Here is an 18,824-nt window from a genome sequence, read left to right as displayed (position 1 = left end):
AAAATTCTCAGACCAACAAATTATTCCTATTGCTACAAGATGTGGGACTCCTCGAGCGGTACTTCAATTCGATGGCGGCACTCTTGAATCTTCCTAATGAGATTTTGGTTCTAGAAAGCTGCTAGGAAGATTCACCTCTGTCAGGGAGCTTCTTAACAGCCCTCCTTATTACGCCCCTTACCCAAAAATACATTAATGACCCTTTTTAATTACATGAATGCGAATACATCCTAATAAAATGACAAATAAAATCCTATTCAGTTACTCATGGCAGTATTAGGAGGGTTGTTTGGGACAACCCCGGCACAAGTATGTCTTCATATTGTTTCCCTTTGTTTTAATATCCAATACCAAGCATAAAAAATTGTCCTTCTGCCCAACAACAAACGTTTGTTGGGTTTGATTAATTGGCCGTAGCCTGTTAAACATTGGCAGTTTAATTTAAAGTATTCATTTGCCATGATTTGGTCAGATGGTAAGGATCATTTAATGGATGAGATATTGTCACCCATTCTTGGTGATAGATGGGGGGAAGTGTAGTTCTTCTACACTTTGAAATATGATTGAAAGTGGAGGTAGTCTAAGCTCCATGAAAAAGATCTCCTTTCCCACCAATCATTCCTAAATGTTTCAACCAAAAGTGTGATTCAGGTAGTACTTCAAGCCTTGTCCAGAAAGAGATTTTAAGAATATCTCCTTGTCAAATAATTCTTTACATTGCCAATAACCCAAATTATTGTAAATTTTTGTTACCTTGGTTAATACTATACTCTCTTAATGTTGTTACAAATAAATGTAAATGCTAATTAGGCATGAACTCTATGCTTATTTGAAATAAATTAGCTTGGAAAAGATTACTGGTGAAAGCCGAAAAACAACTTGATGATTATGTCATGAAATGACATTAAAGGCAGCTGCAAATATGTGAGTGTTCTTAATCCTTCAAATTGCAGAAATGTTCTTAAGATTCTGCAGCCCAAACCTCTCCCAAATAAAGAATTGTTGCATGGTTGTATTAATCAAACCGTATAAGTGATGATTTGGAAAATGTGGGTGGAAAATTGAGGTTTTGGTTTTTTTTGTTGTATATTGAAGAAGAGAAGATATTGAGAATGGTGTTAAGCACAAAAGCATGACTTACTCTTTACAATGTGAAAGAACGAATGCAGACGGCCTATTTTATAGTTAAGAGCATAAAGTGTGCATAAACCTCGGAATGTGCAAATGCATAAAGTTGATCTATCACACATTCTTTGATGAACACTATGGCCACATATCGTATTGATCTTACACAGATGTGAGTGCTCTATACACTCCATATTATTTCAATTTGATTGCAAAGGAAAATAAGAAGGAGACGAGATAGAAATCCTAATGACGTACTGATGTGGGTGCTAAATGGATCAACGCAGAGTAGATTCCCATGCTTCAAAATCCCCAGCTAAATACCTAGGCCCAGGTTCTAAGACTATATGGACATCCAAAGAAGCCCTTGGTGCAGACAGTAGACCTCTTGTAGCTTCTGCCCCTCGCTTCGAACAATCATCATGGCACCAAATAATCATCTTCTTAAGCATCGTCGCGTTTGTTATTAGATATCTTGCAAACTCCAACTGAATATATTCACCTCTGAAACCTCTCAACCTCACAATCTTCAAGTGAAAAGCGACACAGTCGTGGGAATCCTCTTTCTGCCAGAGCTCGTCATATACCATATAGCCTTGGGAGTAAAATGGCTCGGGTAAAGAGTATTGACGTTCCATCTGAAGACAATTTGAGAAATTCACGACGTGTATAAGAAAAAAAGAATACTTAAGACTCTGTTTCTCTCTTTTTTTTTTCTGGTTAAAAATAGCTGTAAAATCTGTTTTAAGCCCATTTTACGTTGAAAGAAACATAGCTGAAAGGATAAAAATTACAGTGAAGAGTTACCCTGATATCCAATTCTTGTAGGTGAAGGCAAATTCTAAGGGCGAAAGCAACTTCCTTTGCACGGTCTGAGTTGTACATATCCACATTGATGATTAATTTCTGCAAATTCTCAAATGTAGATGACCCAGTGGGACGATGTTCCTGTGGCCAAAGAATAAAATGTTTTATGTTCAAAAAACAAATTCTACTTCCACTTTTACACGGAGCCCAAAAGGCCCAGATAGATAAAACATACCCTAGAGAGACCAATACAGCGTGCAAACAAATCCATGTTTGTCTCAACACTATTGGGGATAAAGATTTCCTTATCATCGTCATTGCTGAATTCCTCTTCTTCTTCTTCTTTATCATCAAGAAACCCACAAGTAGAGAAAAATCTGAGTTTGGGAGCATCAATAGCATTCATGTAGTTACATCTTAGGCCATTAATAACCAAAGTCGTGAGATTGGGTGCTTTTATATTCACCTCGTTCAACCCATCGAACTGAATTAGTTTTAAAATCTTCAAATTAGTGTCGCAAATCATAATATCATTTATACCTCTGCATCGGCGTAGAATCAAACTCTCCAAATGACCACAGTTAAAGATGATACCAATGAGCGATTCACACGTGAGAATCACACGGTCGAGCTTTAGGGTTTCAAGATTGTTGCAACCCAGGAAAGGAGAAGCATCCAATAACAGGCAAGAACTCAATCCCAAGAACTTAAGGGATGTGCTTCTGAAAACCCCAGGTGGGAATTCGAATGGGAATCTATCTACGGGCAAAGAAAATTCATCTTCTATGTAATCATGGCAAGAGAGGAGGAGCTTTTGAATGCCTCTTTCATTGAGGAAGTTGATCCAACGGTCCACATTTAATCGACACTGGATGAGATAATGAGAAATCCGACAGCTTAGAATAGGACCCCGGTGAGAAGAGAAGATCTGTTGGACGATAGAAGCCATGTTGTTGCCATGATATTTCATCACCCTCGAGTCTCTGAAGGGCAATTTTGATATTTGGAAAGATTTTTTCATGTTCAAAGAGCGAGAATCGAGATCGAGGCGTGAGATGGATTTCCATTTGAATCTCCATGTGTGTGATAAGATGCTTGTTCTTGCAGCTTCTTTGATGGGTAAGAAAGCGATTACTGAAGTTAGAAGAGGGGCGGGCAAGTGATCGATAGCTGATGGACAATCAATTATCTCTCCTTCTTCTACTTCCGTCATTCTTCTCTCCTGACCCAAGTATTTCCGATGAATTAAATGAGAAACACAGAGTTTTATAGACAAGTTAATTCCCGACGAAGCTTCCTACATCAATTATCAAACGTCCATTTGATCCTTACCTAGCAAGCTTCGTTGATCGACCGTCCATTTAAAAAGGCTGAGATTAAACCCCCATGTAGAAAAGAAACATAGCTGACGTCAGTCACATTTAAACCACCATGGCACCATGTAGGCATGTACTGTACTGAGAAATTATAGGAGACATGAATGGGCCCACCATATAAATTCTCGAGACTAATAATAAAGCACCATTTACTTCACGAGGAATACACAGGCACCTTTGACGACAAAAGAAGCAAAGGGCGCCCCCATTGGCCAAATGCCGTTTAAGACAGCTGTGATCGTAATTTTCTGGCATTTGACCAATGAGGGCACTGTTTTTCTTGCTTGGGCCTACGAATCAAGCATTATACTTACTTTTAGGGACTGCTTTACACGAGATTACTCACTTTGTTTTACACTTTTTTAATTACCTTTTTAAGGGCTGTTAGAATACTCAAGATGCTATCAACATTCAATAAGAAACCCCCCTACGGATAAAATCCCACCTCCCGCACCCGGGGGGAGGGCTTCTTTTCTAACGTTATTCGTTAAGTTTTAAAGGCAAAGAAAAACATTAAAAAGGGGGTGAATTTATTCTCAAGCTAACTTGACCCTCAAGAAACAAACGTGGCCGGCCATAGCCGAAAAATCGCATTGATCAGATGATCTTAACCATCTGACGGAACAAAATTGTCCACACACTGGAAATCAGTGGGGAAGAGTCTTTAAATCTGATGGTTAGGTTAAGATCATCCGCCGGCTGATGCAATATTTGATCAATGACCCTGCCACGTTTGGATATGCAATATGTTAAAGGTCCATCATACACAAGTGGATTTAAAACGAAATTTCGATCTTGCAGCCCTATTGGATTGTGTGGAGAAATGATATATGCACTCCTTTGTTTTGATAATAGAACTCCTCACCTAATTAAAACAGTCTTTGGATTGGCTGTTAACAGCTTAATAATGGAAGTTGTAATAGCATATAAATGTAAGCTCTTATGTCGGCAATCATTGATCTAAGACTGCGGTGTAGATTGAAAATGAGATTAAGAGTAAAATTACTAGAGCTTCCCATTGATCAAAGTGAGCAATAAATGGTATAAGCGTAAATAATACATCCCATCCCGATTGAGACATGGAAGGTGAGCGTAACCCAATTCAACTATATCAGTTAAGTCTTGACCGTGTAGTTGGTTAAAAAGATTAAGTCATATAGGGGTCTATTGTGGGTGGAACTTTAGGAGATACTACAGATTAAGCCGGTTAGAGTTCTATTGTGGGTGGAACTTTAAGAGTTATTTTTCTACAAATAAGGGGTCGGTCTTTGCTGACATCTAACCTGGAAAAAAAAAAAGCTTAACAGAGAGGCAATAGAAGATCTAGCTTAGTCTATCATCACCATGGCCGATCGAGATTAGGTTTTAAGAGCAATGCTAGCGAAACGAGAATCCGTTTTCTTAAAGAAGACGGGGATCAATTATTGGTGCCAAAAAAGAAAGTTTTTAATCATTCTTTGTATTCTAGTTTATTTGTATGGTAAGATCTATTGAGATTAATAGATCCGTGATATTGATTTCAGTATATCGATTGCATTTGTGATCATGGCATATAGAATGCCCCAGTACTAGGTTCACAATAAGATCTAGCTAAAGAGAGGAGAGCATGAAGAGAGGAGAGCAATCATCTAGCAAAACAAGGCAGTGCAGATAACATTCCCTTGTTCAAAGCATAATACATTGTAGAAGTTAGGACCATGTAAGCCTGACTAGAAGGACCAGGCCCATGTGTTGTGATCCTCCTACAAATATCTATAATTCAATCCCAGATGCCAAAAATAACTTTTTTCATACGAGGATTTTTTTATCATCCAGGACCGTAAAATCCGGATTGTACATTTTCAGGATCGTAAAATCCATGTTTTAGCTTATAAAACGCAGGTTTTAGGTGGTAAAATCCATGATTTTACAATCATGGATTATAAAAACCATGTATCCAAACAGCCCCAAAACGTATGTTGTTGGAATTGGTGTCTTAATTCAATAATGCTGAGACAGTGAGACTCCCTAGTCTCAGAGTGAGATTCCCGAAATGATTGGAGAGTGAGTTTGGATTGGAATTGGTGTCTTGATACATTATGCAGGGTGATGAGAAAAATAGGGAGGGAGAAACAGACTCACAGTTAAATAAGGCAGGTTGCCAGGAAGCAATAAGTGGGGTTGGGATCATCATATGGAAATGATTTTTGGGGAACAGCCTGTCTAGGTTGTGTTCCATCTTATGGAGGGTTTGGATCATCCTATGATGCGGTCCGGTTCGTACTCTACTTTTTGAAAAATAAGGGACAATAAGGGCTTACACCATATAAAATCTCTCTTTGTCCCTTGCATGACCATTATCATTTGCTACTCACTTTGTTTTAGGAGAAACTACATGATGGGTGGCGGGACAAACCAGTGTTGGGCCATAATGTAAATAAGTTGTGCCCCAAAAATCATTTCCATAGGAAGATCCTAACCCCCTGATCTATTACATAGATCAGAGGAACCCCCTGATGGATAATTAGGATCATCGAATGGAAATGATTTTTGAGGCACAACCTATTTACGTTGTGGTCCAACAAATGGACGGTTTGAATCATCCTATGGATTAGGCGACCAGGTTAGACCGGGTAACCTAGATAGATTAGGAAACTGGGTTAGATTGGCTTTTATCTCTTTTTATTAAATGTCGGGTTTTGATGTGAATAGGGTCAACCAGATACCTCAACCCAAACCCGACCGGACTCGGATTCAACTTCCTCAACCCAAACCCGACCCTAGATGCATCCCTACTGATGTTGCACCACTATGATGCCCTGTTGGCGTACTACCTGAAAGTGCCGTCCACACTCGTGTTGTTGGTTACTCTTTGGGGAGACTTTTACACCAAGCTTCCTCAATAGGAGAGATGTCCAATCCCCAAAATAAAGGGACTAGAGACATGTGCTCGACCTCTTCACAAGGCATGTCAATCGTGACCTCTTCAGGATTCTACCGTAACATAGGATGCGAGGGTTTAAAGAGGAGAGGGGGAATAATATTAAGACTTTCTATTTTCGGACACTCCTTCCCCTTATCTAAAACGAACAGGACCCAAGTAAAATTAGCCATGGGTGACAAAATGAAGGGGTCTACAAGCTAAATTGGGGGGGGCATACAGGCATACGATGCAAGAATAATGTGATCTTTTAATAACAAGTGTCTAGCTTCTTGTTGTGTTCTGGTCGTAAGAGAGTTGTATGTAAACACCGTCCAAAGCAAATAATTACGATTTGTAATCATTTTCAGGGCACAGATGTCGAGCAGTCCTATTCGAAAATGATTTGCTAATGAGAATCTGTTGAGTTGGGTGTCTTGAATACAAACCCGTTTAGGGTCCGAAATATTGTGTGCGACCCAGATTAGGACCTTTTATTCGGCCCGGCCCATTTTATGTGTTTTTTGGCCCGATAAAACTAACTTAAAGCCCGTTTTATATAGAGGAGCTTTTAGGGCTTATTTCGAGCGCAAGTCTTGTAAAGAGGGTTGAGAGCTCTAAAGAAAGTGGAAAAGGGTGTGCTAGGGTTTCTAGAGGGTTTGGTGAGAGAGAGACCGATCTTCTCTTGTAATCTCTGAATCTTGTAGTGGATTTTCTCGTCGCCTCTGCTGTGGAGTAGGCTTTTGCCGAACCACGTAAATCTTTGTGTCTTTGTGTGATTGCTTGTGTTTATTCTTTTGTTTTACTTTGCCATTGAAATCACATATTGCTATTTGGGGTTTTTCACAACAGAATCTACTTTTTGTGCCATCTTGGGGAAGCAATCTACTTTTTGTTGATTTTTCTAAACCAAAGGGATGGCTTATGCCAATCGTGATGTTGTGGCAAGAACCCATTTGGCCGGTTCCTACTTGGTCTTACTCTTGGCTTCTCTAGCATTACTCATTCACACTTGATGCCTGTCTCCTTTTTCAATATTAAAGATTTTATTTGGGCCTCAGCTGAAGTGGATATTGATCTTGATCTGTTCTAAAGATCTAGGCCTCCTCATTTTGGATTTTGAGAACTGATTTTGAGTCCAAAACTGAATTTACGAGGAATGGACCATTCCTGGCCATTTCTAAATAACAAAAGAAAGGACTAAGGCTTGTAGGCATGGTCAACACCGCATCTTTTTTCGTCTAAAGAAATACAACAAAAAGATTATAATAATGAGATAAGTTGTTTGGACTTTGGATGAGAAAGTACAATATTAGTTAGATAGAATCATAAATAAAAGTATAAAAATGGAAATAGTATTATTCTTATTTTAATAATGGCAATCATTCTCTTTATTTAATGCTTATGTTATCTGTTGTTTGTGAGAATGTCATGAATCATGATCCCTACTCACAAACGAGAGATACAAAAAAGAATAAAAGGGCGGCCCAGTGCACGAGGCTCAACCATTGCGGGGTCTAGTTAGGGCTATATGTACGCAGCCTTACCCCTGCTTTGCAGAGAGGCTAACTATTTAACAGCCAAGATTGCTTAATAGGTGTGACTTTAGTGATTCAACTCGACATTGATGATTGACAATGGAATCAAAGAAGTTTTATTTGAGAAAATTCCAAACTATGTTCAAACAATCTTCAAAATGTAAAATACAACGATTCTTGCGGTAGTCGGCTGTGCCTAAGATGCCAATAAATATGCCAAGCCTTCTCTCTTCCTTTTTCCATCTACAAAAGCCGATTCTTATGTTTTAAAGAATGCAAGATTATCTGTCCATGTTTCTGATAATCTCTTCATCTCTGCTGCTTTTCTCATGGGTGATGAGAATAGCATACTCCATATGGTGGAAACCCATGAAACTAGGGAAGCAATTGAAGCGGCAAGGAATCAAAGGCACCACTTACAAGTTTTTCTTTGGAGACATGAAAGAGTATGGAATGTCGATAATGGAAGCATACTCTAAACCTATGAATCTAAATCACCAAACAGCGCCACGTCTCGTACCATTCATTCATCAGATGGTCCAAACTTATGGTCTCTCTCTCTCTCTCTCTCTCCACTCCATATTTAATGATAACACTACTCTCTTCAATTTACACTTTCTAATCAGCTGTTAAAGGCTGTTACAGTTCCTGTAAAAGCTAACAATAACCAATAAAAATAGTAGTTAAAAAAAAGCGAGTGCATTATTAGAAGGGATTTGCTAGGGATCATAGCAGAAGGCATTTCCTGGGCTGGCTGTTGCATGAGAGAGCAGCCACCTCCCGATGAATTAAATTAATAAGACAAATTCTTTTCAACAGTGAGCCTAATGTGGCTGCTCTCTCATGCAGCAGCCGGCGAAATGCCTTCTGTGATGATCCCTAACAAATCCCTTACTAAAATATGGGGCCCCAGATATCATTTCCCTGATTCAAAATATGTGTGATTCTATAGATGCTTTCCTTGCTCTACTCTTCTAAAATGCTTTTATGAGTTGAATTCAGTTGAGATTGTAAAATGTTTTGAGTTCTCCTATTGCTGTTTTTCTAGTTGTAATTTTATGAAAAAGAGTGTTATGTGTTTTCATTGCAATTTCATACCTTGGATTTGTAGTAGTTCTTCGCAAGTACTGATGTTTGGGTTCTTACAAGCAGGCAAGATATGCATGATTTGGTATGGGCCAACCCCATGGGTTATCATCTCAGATCCGGAGCTGATGAAGGAAGCCCTGTCAGACAAATTTGGTCACATACACAAGCTCCAATTAAACCCTCTCCAAAGACTGCTAGTCCAGGGGCTTGCTGGCTTGGAAGGAGAAGAATGGACTGAACGTAGGAGAATGATTAATCCGGCCTTCCACCTAGAGAAGCTCAAGGTTGCATCTGCTAACGCTATTGCTTTTCTGCAAAACCCATGTACATATACTAATCAAAACACTAACCTGAGCATTTATCTAATAAAAGAGATTGATCGCAATTGTCGATCTAGGGTTAGAAAGAAACGCAACAAAAAAAATCAAGAACTCAAATGAAAAAAAAAAAAACACCAAATAGACAAAACACAAGATATCCTATACAACTAAGATCTAATATAAATCCTGAATATAGGAGTTTCACTCAAACAAGGTAACAGCTGTGATTTCCACACCATGAAAATACCCTTATTATTTTATTTTTTTTGAAATGGCAATAATAATATATAGCAAATTTAGGAGGCCGAGATGGACCACCCATATCTATAATAGGAAGCAAGAAAGAAACAGGAACAAAGAAAAAACAAAATACAGAGAAAACCCCTTTCAGGGAGGAAGGTGGTCGAACCACAGAATAGAACCATCGGAGACACCACGCTTAGCTAGCGCATCCGCCTTATCATTTGCTGATCTTCTAACATGTTGAAAGCCGATAGCGGACCCCGCAGTTAAGTCCTCAATCTCATCAAAAATGGAAAGAAATCTCCACGGAGGAGCCACCCAACCTTTCAACCAACGAATCACATTTAACGAATCTCCCTCAACAATGGTTTGATCCATCAACCTTCTATCAATATTCAAAATGCCAAAATGTGCCGCCCTTACTTCCGCATCCGAGGAATCAGACACACCAATAGAGCCGTAGTATGCCCACATAACATCCCCCTTATCATTGTGACAAACCCCTCCTACTCCTGCCGGACCCGGATTGCCGGAACTCGCACCATCGAAATTAACCTTATACATGTTTTGAGCAGGGGGCTTCCACCTATGCAAAATAAGATCTCTGCGCTCAACACTAAAGCACACCTCCCGCTAACCTTCCCAAAGATCAAAAGCCGATACAAACCGAAAGGATGGGAGGCATCTCACCCAAGATATAACCAAGGTGATGATCTTCAAGTAAATCCAATGAGGATTCATGGCTTTCCCCTCAAAGACTCTAGAGTTCCTCTCCTTCCATATAGACCACCACGTAGCAAGTAAACAAAAATTCCACAAGGTTTTTCCTTTTTCCTTCCAAGGAACCCCTCCCCATTGGTGCAATAGTGACGAAATAGATTTTGGAAAAACCCAACAAATCCCAAATCTCATGAAGATGAATTGCCATATGAGCCTAGTGAACGAACAATGCATAAACAAGTGATCCATAGATTCCCCATCATGCAGACATAGTGGGCAATGATCAATAAGCCACATACTACGGTTTCTCAGAAAATTAATAGTTTGTATTCTATCACGACAAACCGCCCAACCAAAGATACAAACTCTAGGTGGGCAATGAAATTTCCATACCTTTGCCGAACATGAAGGGTTAGAAATGGGCATAATACTTTTATAGAAAGATTTAACCGAGAAAGTCCCAGAAGGTTCCTCAATCCAAAGCCTTTTATCCTCCCCATTCCTTTTAATGTAACAACCCTCAAGAAGGGCCCGCAGGCTAGAGATCAATTCCACCTCCCACTCAAAAAATGATCTTCTAAACCCAGGGTTCCACACAAGAACACCATCATTCCACTCAAAGCAATCGCTAACAAAAGCCTCCCTATTTGAAGCCATATTGAATAATCTCGGAAAACGACACTTAAAGGACACATCCCCACACCACACATCTTGCCAGAAATATATTCTATCACCCCTATACACTCTAAATCTAACCTTTGACTTGAAAAGAGAAGAGATTTTTAGAATGTCTCTCCAAACCGACAACCCTTTTTTTTCAAACAAGTCCAAGGATTCCCATCTCCCCATATCACATCCATACTTACTTCTAATGACCTTGACCCACCAACGATCATGCTCATCCCCAAATCTCCATAACCATTTACCCAAGAGTGCATGATTAAAATCTCTAATTCTCCTGATACCCAAACCACCCAACTTAATGGGGACACAAACCTCCTCCCATTTGACCAAAGCAATTCCTCTCTTATCCTCATTCCCACCCCACAAAAATCTCCTCTGGATCTGTTCAATCCTAAGGGAGACACTAACAGGGCATTTAAATAAAGACATGAAGTATATAGGTATATTGGACAATACCGCCTTAACCAGCACAAGCCTACCACCACGAGAAACAAGATTCCTTTTTCATGAACCTAATCTTCTCTCGATCCTCTCAACTATAGGAACCCACAGATCTTTATTCGGTCTACCAACCCCTAACGGAAGGCTCAAATATGAGGAAGGAAACGCGTCCAGCTGACATCCCAGAATCACAGCAATTTCCAGAGCCCTCTCCTCAGGAATATTCAAAGCAAAAATTTTAGACTTGTGGAAATTAGATTTTTGGCCTGAAATGAGCTCATAGCATCTCAAAATGGCTTTTAAGTTTCTCACTTGCCCAATCTCCGGCTCACAAAATAATAATGTATCATCAGCAAACTGCAAGTGGGAGACCTCCACCTCCTCCAAGCCGATCCTGAATCCTCTAAAAAGATCAAGGCTGCTTCCCTTCGCCAGGAACCTACTAAGGATTTCTGCCACAATGATAAACAAGAAAGGGGATAAAGGATCCCCTTGTCTAAGCCCTCTAGACGACTTGAAGAAACCCTTTGGAGATCCATTAATGAGAATAGAAAACCAAGCAGATGACACACAACTCTTCATCCACGAACGCCATAGACATCCGAATCCCATACGCTGAAGAGAGTAATCCAGACATCCCCAATCCACTCTATCATAAGCTTTCTCCATGTCCAACTTACATGGACATGAACTTACATGAAAATACCCTTATTATTATGCCCCCATTCCTAGGCCCTGAACGGGCCAGACGAATGGGGGCACAGTAATACCTAATTCTTTCAATACAAATTGTTAGAGGTTGGGATTTCAGAACAACAAATTATTGCAAGACAGCACAGACCTGCCACACAGAACAAGCATCACTGACTCAACTATATTTCTAAGGTTATATTTATGTTATAATGGTACATTTAATAATTACAGGGGATGGTACCATCATTCTCTATTAGTAGCAGTGAATTGATCAAAAGGTGGGAGAACTTACTGGGTCCCCAAGGATTTTGTGAATTGGATGTCTGGCCTGAATTCCAGAATCTTACCGGAGATGCCATCTCACGAACAGCCTTTGGTAGCAACTATGGAGAAGGAAAGAGGATATTCCAACTTCAGAATGAACAGGCCGCTCTGGCCATCGATACTTTTCGGATGATATACATCCCAGGTTTCAGGTACATTGCCATATCTCTGTTTTTTCCAGTCATTGATTCTTTATCAGTGTCCTTTAGATACCAATAGAAGATATCAATATAACAGAGGCGCTGATATTCCCCCCCTCCTGACGGCTGGCTAACGTTAAACGTTAGAATATGCCACTTTCCCACCATTTGACCGGTCTCTCTCTCTCTCTCTCTCTCTCTCTCTCTCTCTCTCTCTCTCTCTCTCTCTCTCTCTCTCTCTCTCTCCAGACACACACAAGAGCAACAGTTGGTGGGCCCAACAGAAACCGTTGGTGGAATGGTGGGCCCATCTTGAAACAACGTAGGCCCCGCCTATACCACCGTAGGATAATCCAAACCGTCCATTTGATGGGCCATAAACGTAAATAGGTTGCGTCCCAAAATATCATTTACATAGGCTGATCCTAGCCCTCCGATCTAAATAGAAACTACATCTTATGTAACCTCTATAGATTGTAGGGTTGTGATCATCCTATGGAAATGATTTTTGGGGCACAACCTATTTACATTGTGGCCCATCAAATGAATGGTTTGGATCATTCTATGGAGTTGGTCGTAAAGTAACATTAACGCCCGTCCACAACATAGGACGATCCAAGCCGTCCATGGTTTGGATAATCCTATGGAGTTGGTCGTACAGTAACATTAAGGCCCAATCGTAGGCCCCACCGATTTTTTTCAAATTGAAGCGTACCGTCCACAACATAGGATGATCCAAGCCGTCCATGGTTTGGATCCTCCTATGGTGTGGTTCGTACAGTAACATTAAGGCCCAATTTAGGCCCCACCCATATTTTTGAAATGAAGTGTACCGTCCAGACCGTAGGATGATCTGAGCCGTCCATTTGATGGGCCATAACGTAAATGGGTTGTGCCCCAAAAAGGGTTGGCCCATCAAATGAATGGTTTGGATCATCCTGTACAGTAACATTAAGGCCCGTCCACAACATAGGATGATCCAAGCCGTCCATGGTTTGGATAATCCTATGGAGTTGGTCGTACACTAACATTAAGGCCCAATCGTAGGCCCCACCGATATTTTTCAAATTAAAGCATACCGTCCACAACATAGGATGATCCAAGCCGTCCATGGTTTGGATCATCCTATGGTGTGGTTCGTACCAATATAGGCCCCACCCATATTTTTGAAAATGAAGTGTACCGTCCAGACCATAGGATGATCCGAGCCGTCCATTTGATGGGCCACAATGTAAATAGGTTGTGGCCCAAAAATCATTTCCGTAGGATGATCACAACCCTACAATCTATAGAGGTTGCATAAGATGTAGTTTCTATTTAGATCGGAGGGCTAGGATCCGCCTATGGAAAAATATTTTGGGACACAACCTATTTACGTTTATGGCCCATCAAATGGACAGTTTGGATTATCCTATGGTGTGGTATGGGCGGGGCCTACGTTGTTCAAAGATGGGCCCACCAACTGTTCCTGTTGTGTGTGTGTGGAGAGAGAGAGACCGGTCAAATGGTGGGAATACGTTAGCCAGCCGTCAGGTGGGGGGCATATCAGCGCCCTATAACAGTGACCAAGATTTGTATTTAATATTTCATTTATCTGGTTGATCACAACCAATATTCACAATAGCATTTCAGATTTAAGTACACAATCTCAGGTTGAAAGCGTCGCCTTGGGTCATTTGCAACCATTTCTCTTCTATCATATCTAGTCCAGAGCAACATACACATATCAACACCAAAACTAGTAACATAAAAAAAGAAATAATTTTATTCTGAAAAAAAAAGTATTTCTATTGAACAAATGAAGAAAACATGAATGAAAAAGCACCGCAGTGGGAATATGTGAGAAAGGACATATTAGATTTTTTCATGGAGTTTTTTAATGGTATGGAGCTGGACAAGGGCACGAGGGCTACCTTCATCACTCTTGTTCCTAAAGTAGCGGGGGCAACAAAAATTGCAGATTTCCGTCCTATTAGTCTTGTGCGTAGTTTATATAAAATTTTCGCTAAGGTTCTAGCGGAGCGCTTGAAGAAAGTTCTACCGGTAGTTATCTCTGATTATCAAAGTGCTTTTGTAGCGAAGAGACAAATATTAGATTGCTCCCTTATTGCCAATGAGGCCATAGATTATTATCGTAGGCTCAAGTTGAGAGGAATTTGTTGCAAATTGGATATGGAAAAGGCTTACGATCGAGTGGAATGGGACTGTTTAGATTTCCTGTTTGCTAAAATGGGTTTTGGGAGTAGATGGCGCAGATGGATTATATCCTGTGTATCCTCAGCGTGGTTTTCAGTGTTGTTAAATGGGTCTCCTAAAGGCTTTTTTAAGTCTTCCCGCGGTCTTCGGCAAGGAGACCCTTTATCTCCCTTCTTGTTTGTCATCGTGGCGGAAACTCTGAGTAAATTGTTAGCTAAAGGATGTGATGTAGGGTTTTTCAATGGCTTCAGTATTGGGAGAGACTGTGTGGAGGTCTCTCACCTCCAATTCGCGGATGATACGCTCTTGTTCTGCGTTCCGGAGAGATCCCAAGTGTTAAATTTAAAGTCCGCTTTGAGATGTTATGAAATGTTAACGGGTCAAAGATCTAATTTCCATAAGTCTAGATTGTTTGCGTTGAATGTCTCCTTGGATGAGGCTCTGGAGTTCGCGAGGTTATTGGGTTGCGAGATGGATAATATTCTGGCCTCGTATTTGGGTCTGCCCTTGGGGGTTGGAAGACCAAATAAGGCATTTTGGGAGCCGATTTTAGAAAGGATTGGGCATAGGTTGGATACTTGGAAGATAAATTTAGTATCGAGAGGTGGAAGATTGGTTTTAATCAAGGCAGTCTTAGCAAATATTCCTGTATATTTTATGTTTCTTTTCAAGTGTCCTGTCAGTGTCTCGTTGAGGATTGAAATGATCCAACGTAGATTTTTGTGGGGAGGTAATGAGGACAAAAAAGGAATCTCTCTGGTGAGTTGGAAGGATGTTTGTGTGCCCATCAAGGTGGGTGGTTTGGGTATTAGAAGATTTAGGGAGTTTAACCACGCTTTGCTTGGAAAGTGGTTATGGAGAATTGGCGAAGAAAGATCTCATTTCTGGGTTAGGGTCATTTGTAGTAAGTATGGTTGTCAACCTGGAGGGTGTGAGTCTTTCGATAATTTTAAGTCAAAGGGGCTAACGGTGTGGAGAGATATTTTAAAAATTACCCCCCTATTCAACCTGAATATTAGATTTAGGGTTTATGGAGGGGATAGAGTTAAGTTTTGAAGTGATTTATGGTGTGGTGATAGCCCGCTCAGGTTGTTGTTCCCGGAAATTTTTCAGGTTGCGGTGAATAAAGAAGCTATGGTGAGTGAGTGTATGGTTAGTAGTGACGGTGTTTGGGAATGGTGCCTGGCTTATAGAAGAAGGTTCTTTGCTTGGGAGTTAGATTCTGCGGCTAGACTTAGGAGGCTTTTGGATAATGGCTACATTAAAAGAAAGGGGATGGATAGGAGAATATGGACTGCAGATTCTTCTGGGTTTTTTTTCTGTCAGATCTTTCTATATGAGCCTGATGCCCTACCCGACTCCCTCTTTTTCAGCAAAGGTGTGGAAATTTCATTGCCCGCCGCGGGTTAGTATCTTTGGTTGGGCCCCATGTCGCGACAGGATTCAAACCATTAACTTTCTGAGAAACCGAGGTATGTGGCTTGTTGATCATTGCCCCCTACGTCTTGCGGATGGGGAATCTGCGGATCATCTATTTATGCATTGTTCGTTCACCCGATCTATATGGGGTCGCATGTTTCTGAGATTTGGGATCGGCTAGATTTTCCCTAAATCTATTGAATTGTTGTTGCAACAATGGAGCTTTGTGCCTTGGAAGAAGAAAGGAAAAATTTTGTGGGAAGTATGCTTGCTTGCCACTTGGTGGGTGGTATGGAAGGAGAGAAATGCGCGGGTGTTTGAGGGAATGTCCAAGGCTCCTCATTATCTTTATATGCGGATAATTGCTTTGGTTATTAATTGGACGAGATGCCATCAATCTTTCTGGTTTGTCTCAGCGTCTGATCTTTGGGAAGGATGGGGGGTGGTGTGCTTGAGTAGTGAGTGGGCTAATAAAGTTGTGCAGAGATGGGAACCACCGCCTCAAGGAGTGTTAAAGATAAACTTCGATGGTGCTTGCTTTGGGAATCCTGGTCCAGCCGGGGTGGGAGGTTTATGTCATGATGATGCCGGTAAGGTTCTTTGGTCTTTTTGGGGCCCTTTAGGTGTGACTGACGCTACGGAGGCGGAAGTCCAAGCGGCTTTCAATGGCATAAAAAAGGTGAGTAGGGACCGTCCGAAGAGTGTAATTGTTGAAGGGGATTCGTTTAATGTTATCCGGTGGCCGAGGGGTGGGATGGCTCCACCTTGGAGGTTTTTGGATCTTTTTGACGAAATGGAAGATATATTGGTGGAATCAGATATTGAGTTGATTCATGTTAGAAGGTTTGCTAACGAGAAGGCGGACGCTTTGGCTAGAAGAGGGGTGGTATGCATCTCGATGAATTGGTCTGATCAATTTCCTCTTTGATGGCCTAGTCATTTTGTAATTAGTTTTTATTTTTTATTTTTTGTTCTGTATCTTTGGGTATTCCCTTTCGGGTGTCCCTCCTGTTTCTTTTATAATATATGCCATTTCAAAAAAAAAAAAGCACCACAGTGGCAACATTAATCGTCATGTATAAAAAAACACAAATTGTCTCACAGCTTCTATTCACTGTTTTGCCTAGGTTCCTTCCTACACAAAAGAATAGGAGGAGAATGAAGTTGGACAAAGAGATCAGAAGTTTGTTAAGAGATCTGATCCACAAGAAAGAGAAATCAATGCAAATGGGAGAATCAGGGAAGGATGACCTACTTGGCATGTTGTTGCAATTAAAAAATGAGAATGAGGCGGGGAACAATGTACTTACAAATGAAGAGGTGATAGAGGAATGCAAGTTGTTTTACTTCGCTGGGCAGGAGACGACCTCAGTCCTGCTAACATGGACAATGGTTCTGTTAGCTATGAATCCAAGCTGGCAAGAAAAGGCAAGAGAGGAGGTACTGCAAATATGTGGGAAAAGCAAACCAAATTCTGAAAGCATAAACCAATTTAAGATTGTGAGTATTTTTCACTCCATCTTATTACTCCTAAAACTTATTACTGCTTATGCGATTGTTAATTTTCTACCTTGAAATTTCAGATGGTAATTCATGTTTCCTTAATGCCCCTTATGGAAAACATGGAAAAGTTAATGCATTCATTTCAAGAAACTTGAAGATAATTTTAGAACATTAGTTGTCCATAGTGATTTGAAATATTATGTAACACTACTAATTTTAAGAAAATACTTTGTGCATATAATCTTTTGATTCTTTTCACCCCAAGTGTTATTCTATAAAAAAAAGAAGTGTTATTGCATATATTTGCTTACACCTTGCATTTCTGTACAGGTAACCATGATCTTATATGAAGTTTTAAGGTTGTATCCACCTCTAACTATGCAAATTCGACATACCTACAAAAGAATCAAGTTGGGAGATATCTCAATTCCTGCCGGTGTTGACCTCTTGCTACAGACACTCCTTATCCATCATGATCCTGAGTTGTGGGGCAAAGATTCTGAAGATTTCAAACCAGAGAGATTCTCTAAAGGAGTTTCAAACGCAGCAAAGGATCAAATTGCATTCTTTCCATTTGGATGGGGTCCAAGGATCTGTATTGGTCAGAACTTTGCAATGATAGAAGCTAAAATGGCACTGGCTATGATTCTTCAGCACTTCTCTTTTGAACTCTCACCCTCCTACACGCATGCTCCTTATAGTGTTGTAACACTTCAACCACAACACGGGGTTCAGATCATTCTACACCAACTCTAAGGCCTTCAACGCCTGTTAATATATCATTGCCGATGTAGTGTTCAATATTTTATGATAGAATAAGCTTGGGTTTGAGAATATACTTTAATTTGACAGTGCTTTGTGTCACAACTCAGAACCATGGTTATGGGTAATAGTTATTGGTTTTATCCAAGCTTACTAGTAGAATAAAAAGGAAAGAATTTGTTTGTACATGAAAATTAAAGGAAAGCAAGTGCTAATACAGTATACTCCAGTTTTTACGAGGGTCGTGGATGTAAAAAAGATATCAAATAATAGAGAATATAATGGTATAAAATAATAGACTATAGAACCTTAAAGAATCTCTCTTACATTTAATAGCTGCCAAAACTAATTTTTTACTACAATAGTAGAGAGGAAAGGGTATGACCATAGGTCTTCACAAGTTGGTCACAGTTACTGCAACATTAATTTTCCCGAGTTTTTATATAATGCCCGACTGTGAAAATTACAAGGGCAGGGTGTCAAAACCTGCCCCTTGATTTTTGATATGGTCAAACCACCTTTTCTGACTTTCCACTTAGATCAAA

General features: G+C 40.3%; 2 protein-coding genes and 1 long non-coding RNA gene across 3 annotated transcripts; 1 reads left to right on the top strand and 2 right to left on the bottom strand.

The window, feature by feature from the left end:
* Positions 1 to 1,217: 1,217 nt before the first annotated feature.
* On the bottom strand, positions 1,218 to 3,190 carry LOC143860689 (F-box/FBD/LRR-repeat protein At1g13570-like). Its single transcript, XM_077371468.1, has 3 exons — positions 2,168 to 3,190; positions 1,933 to 2,073; positions 1,218 to 1,763 (listed from the first exon to the last, which is right to left on the bottom strand). Exons 1-3 carry the CDS (start codon positions 3,143 to 3,145, stop codon positions 1,404 to 1,406), a joined length of 1,479 nt encoding a protein of 492 aa, XP_077227583.1. The 5' UTR covers positions 3,146 to 3,190; the 3' UTR covers positions 1,218 to 1,403.
* Positions 3,191 to 7,844: 4,654 nt separating this feature from the next.
* LOC143862134 (uncharacterized) lies at positions 7,845 to 12,439 on the bottom strand. Its single transcript, XR_013240173.1, has 3 exons — positions 12,228 to 12,439; positions 8,844 to 9,145; positions 7,845 to 8,393 (listed from the first exon to the last, which is right to left on the bottom strand). It is a non-coding gene; the product is annotated as an uncharacterized LOC143862134 (long non-coding RNA).
* LOC143862133 (cytochrome P450 CYP72A616-like) lies at positions 8,019 to 18,273 on the top strand. The gene is made up of 5 exons (XM_077373124.1): positions 8,019 to 8,295; positions 8,898 to 9,118; positions 12,167 to 12,411; positions 17,142 to 17,514; positions 17,848 to 18,273. Exons 1-5 carry the CDS (start codon positions 8,019 to 8,021, stop codon positions 18,271 to 18,273), a joined length of 1,542 nt encoding a protein of 513 aa, XP_077229239.1.
* Positions 18,274 to 18,824: the final 551 nt, after the last annotated feature.

The sequence above is a fragment of the Tasmannia lanceolata genome, unplaced genomic scaffold (assembly GCF_043159265.1).
Source record: "Tasmannia lanceolata isolate RefF3 unplaced genomic scaffold, GAP_Taslan_0.1 ptg000037l, whole genome shotgun sequence".
In the NCBI taxonomy this organism is placed as follows: domain Eukaryota; kingdom Viridiplantae; phylum Streptophyta; class Magnoliopsida; order Canellales; family Winteraceae; genus Tasmannia; species Tasmannia lanceolata.
Note: the sequence above shows the minus strand (reverse complement) of the source record. Positions and strands in the feature narration are given on the sequence as shown.

What these genes read in the sequence shown, in the direction of transcription:
- LOC143860689 (XM_077371468.1), bottom strand. Translation starts at nt 3,145, where the DNA reads ATGACGGAAGTAGAAGAAGGAGAGATAATTGATTGTCCATCAGCTATC. An exon ending in GCTGTATTGGTCTCTCTAGG is followed by an intron (nt 2,074 to 2,167) that starts GTATGTTTTATC and finishes CTTTGGCCACAG; the next exon opens with GAACATCGTCCCACTGGGTC. An exon ending in TACAAGAATTGGATATCAGG is followed by an intron (nt 1,764 to 1,932) that starts GTAACTCTTCAC and finishes AATTGTCTTCAG; the next exon opens with ATGGAACGTCAATACTCTTT.
- LOC143862133 (XM_077373124.1), top strand. Translation starts at nt 8,019, where the DNA reads ATGCAAGATTATCTGTCCATGTTTCTGATAATCTCTTCATCTCTGCTG. An exon ending in TCCACCTAGAGAAGCTCAAG is followed by an intron (nt 9,119 to 12,166) that starts GTTGCATCTGCT and finishes TAATAATTACAG; the next exon opens with GGGATGGTACCATCATTCTC. An exon ending in ATATACATCCCAGGTTTCAG is followed by an intron (nt 12,412 to 17,141) that starts GTACATTGCCAT and finishes TGTTTTGCCTAG; the next exon opens with GTTCCTTCCTACACAAAAGA.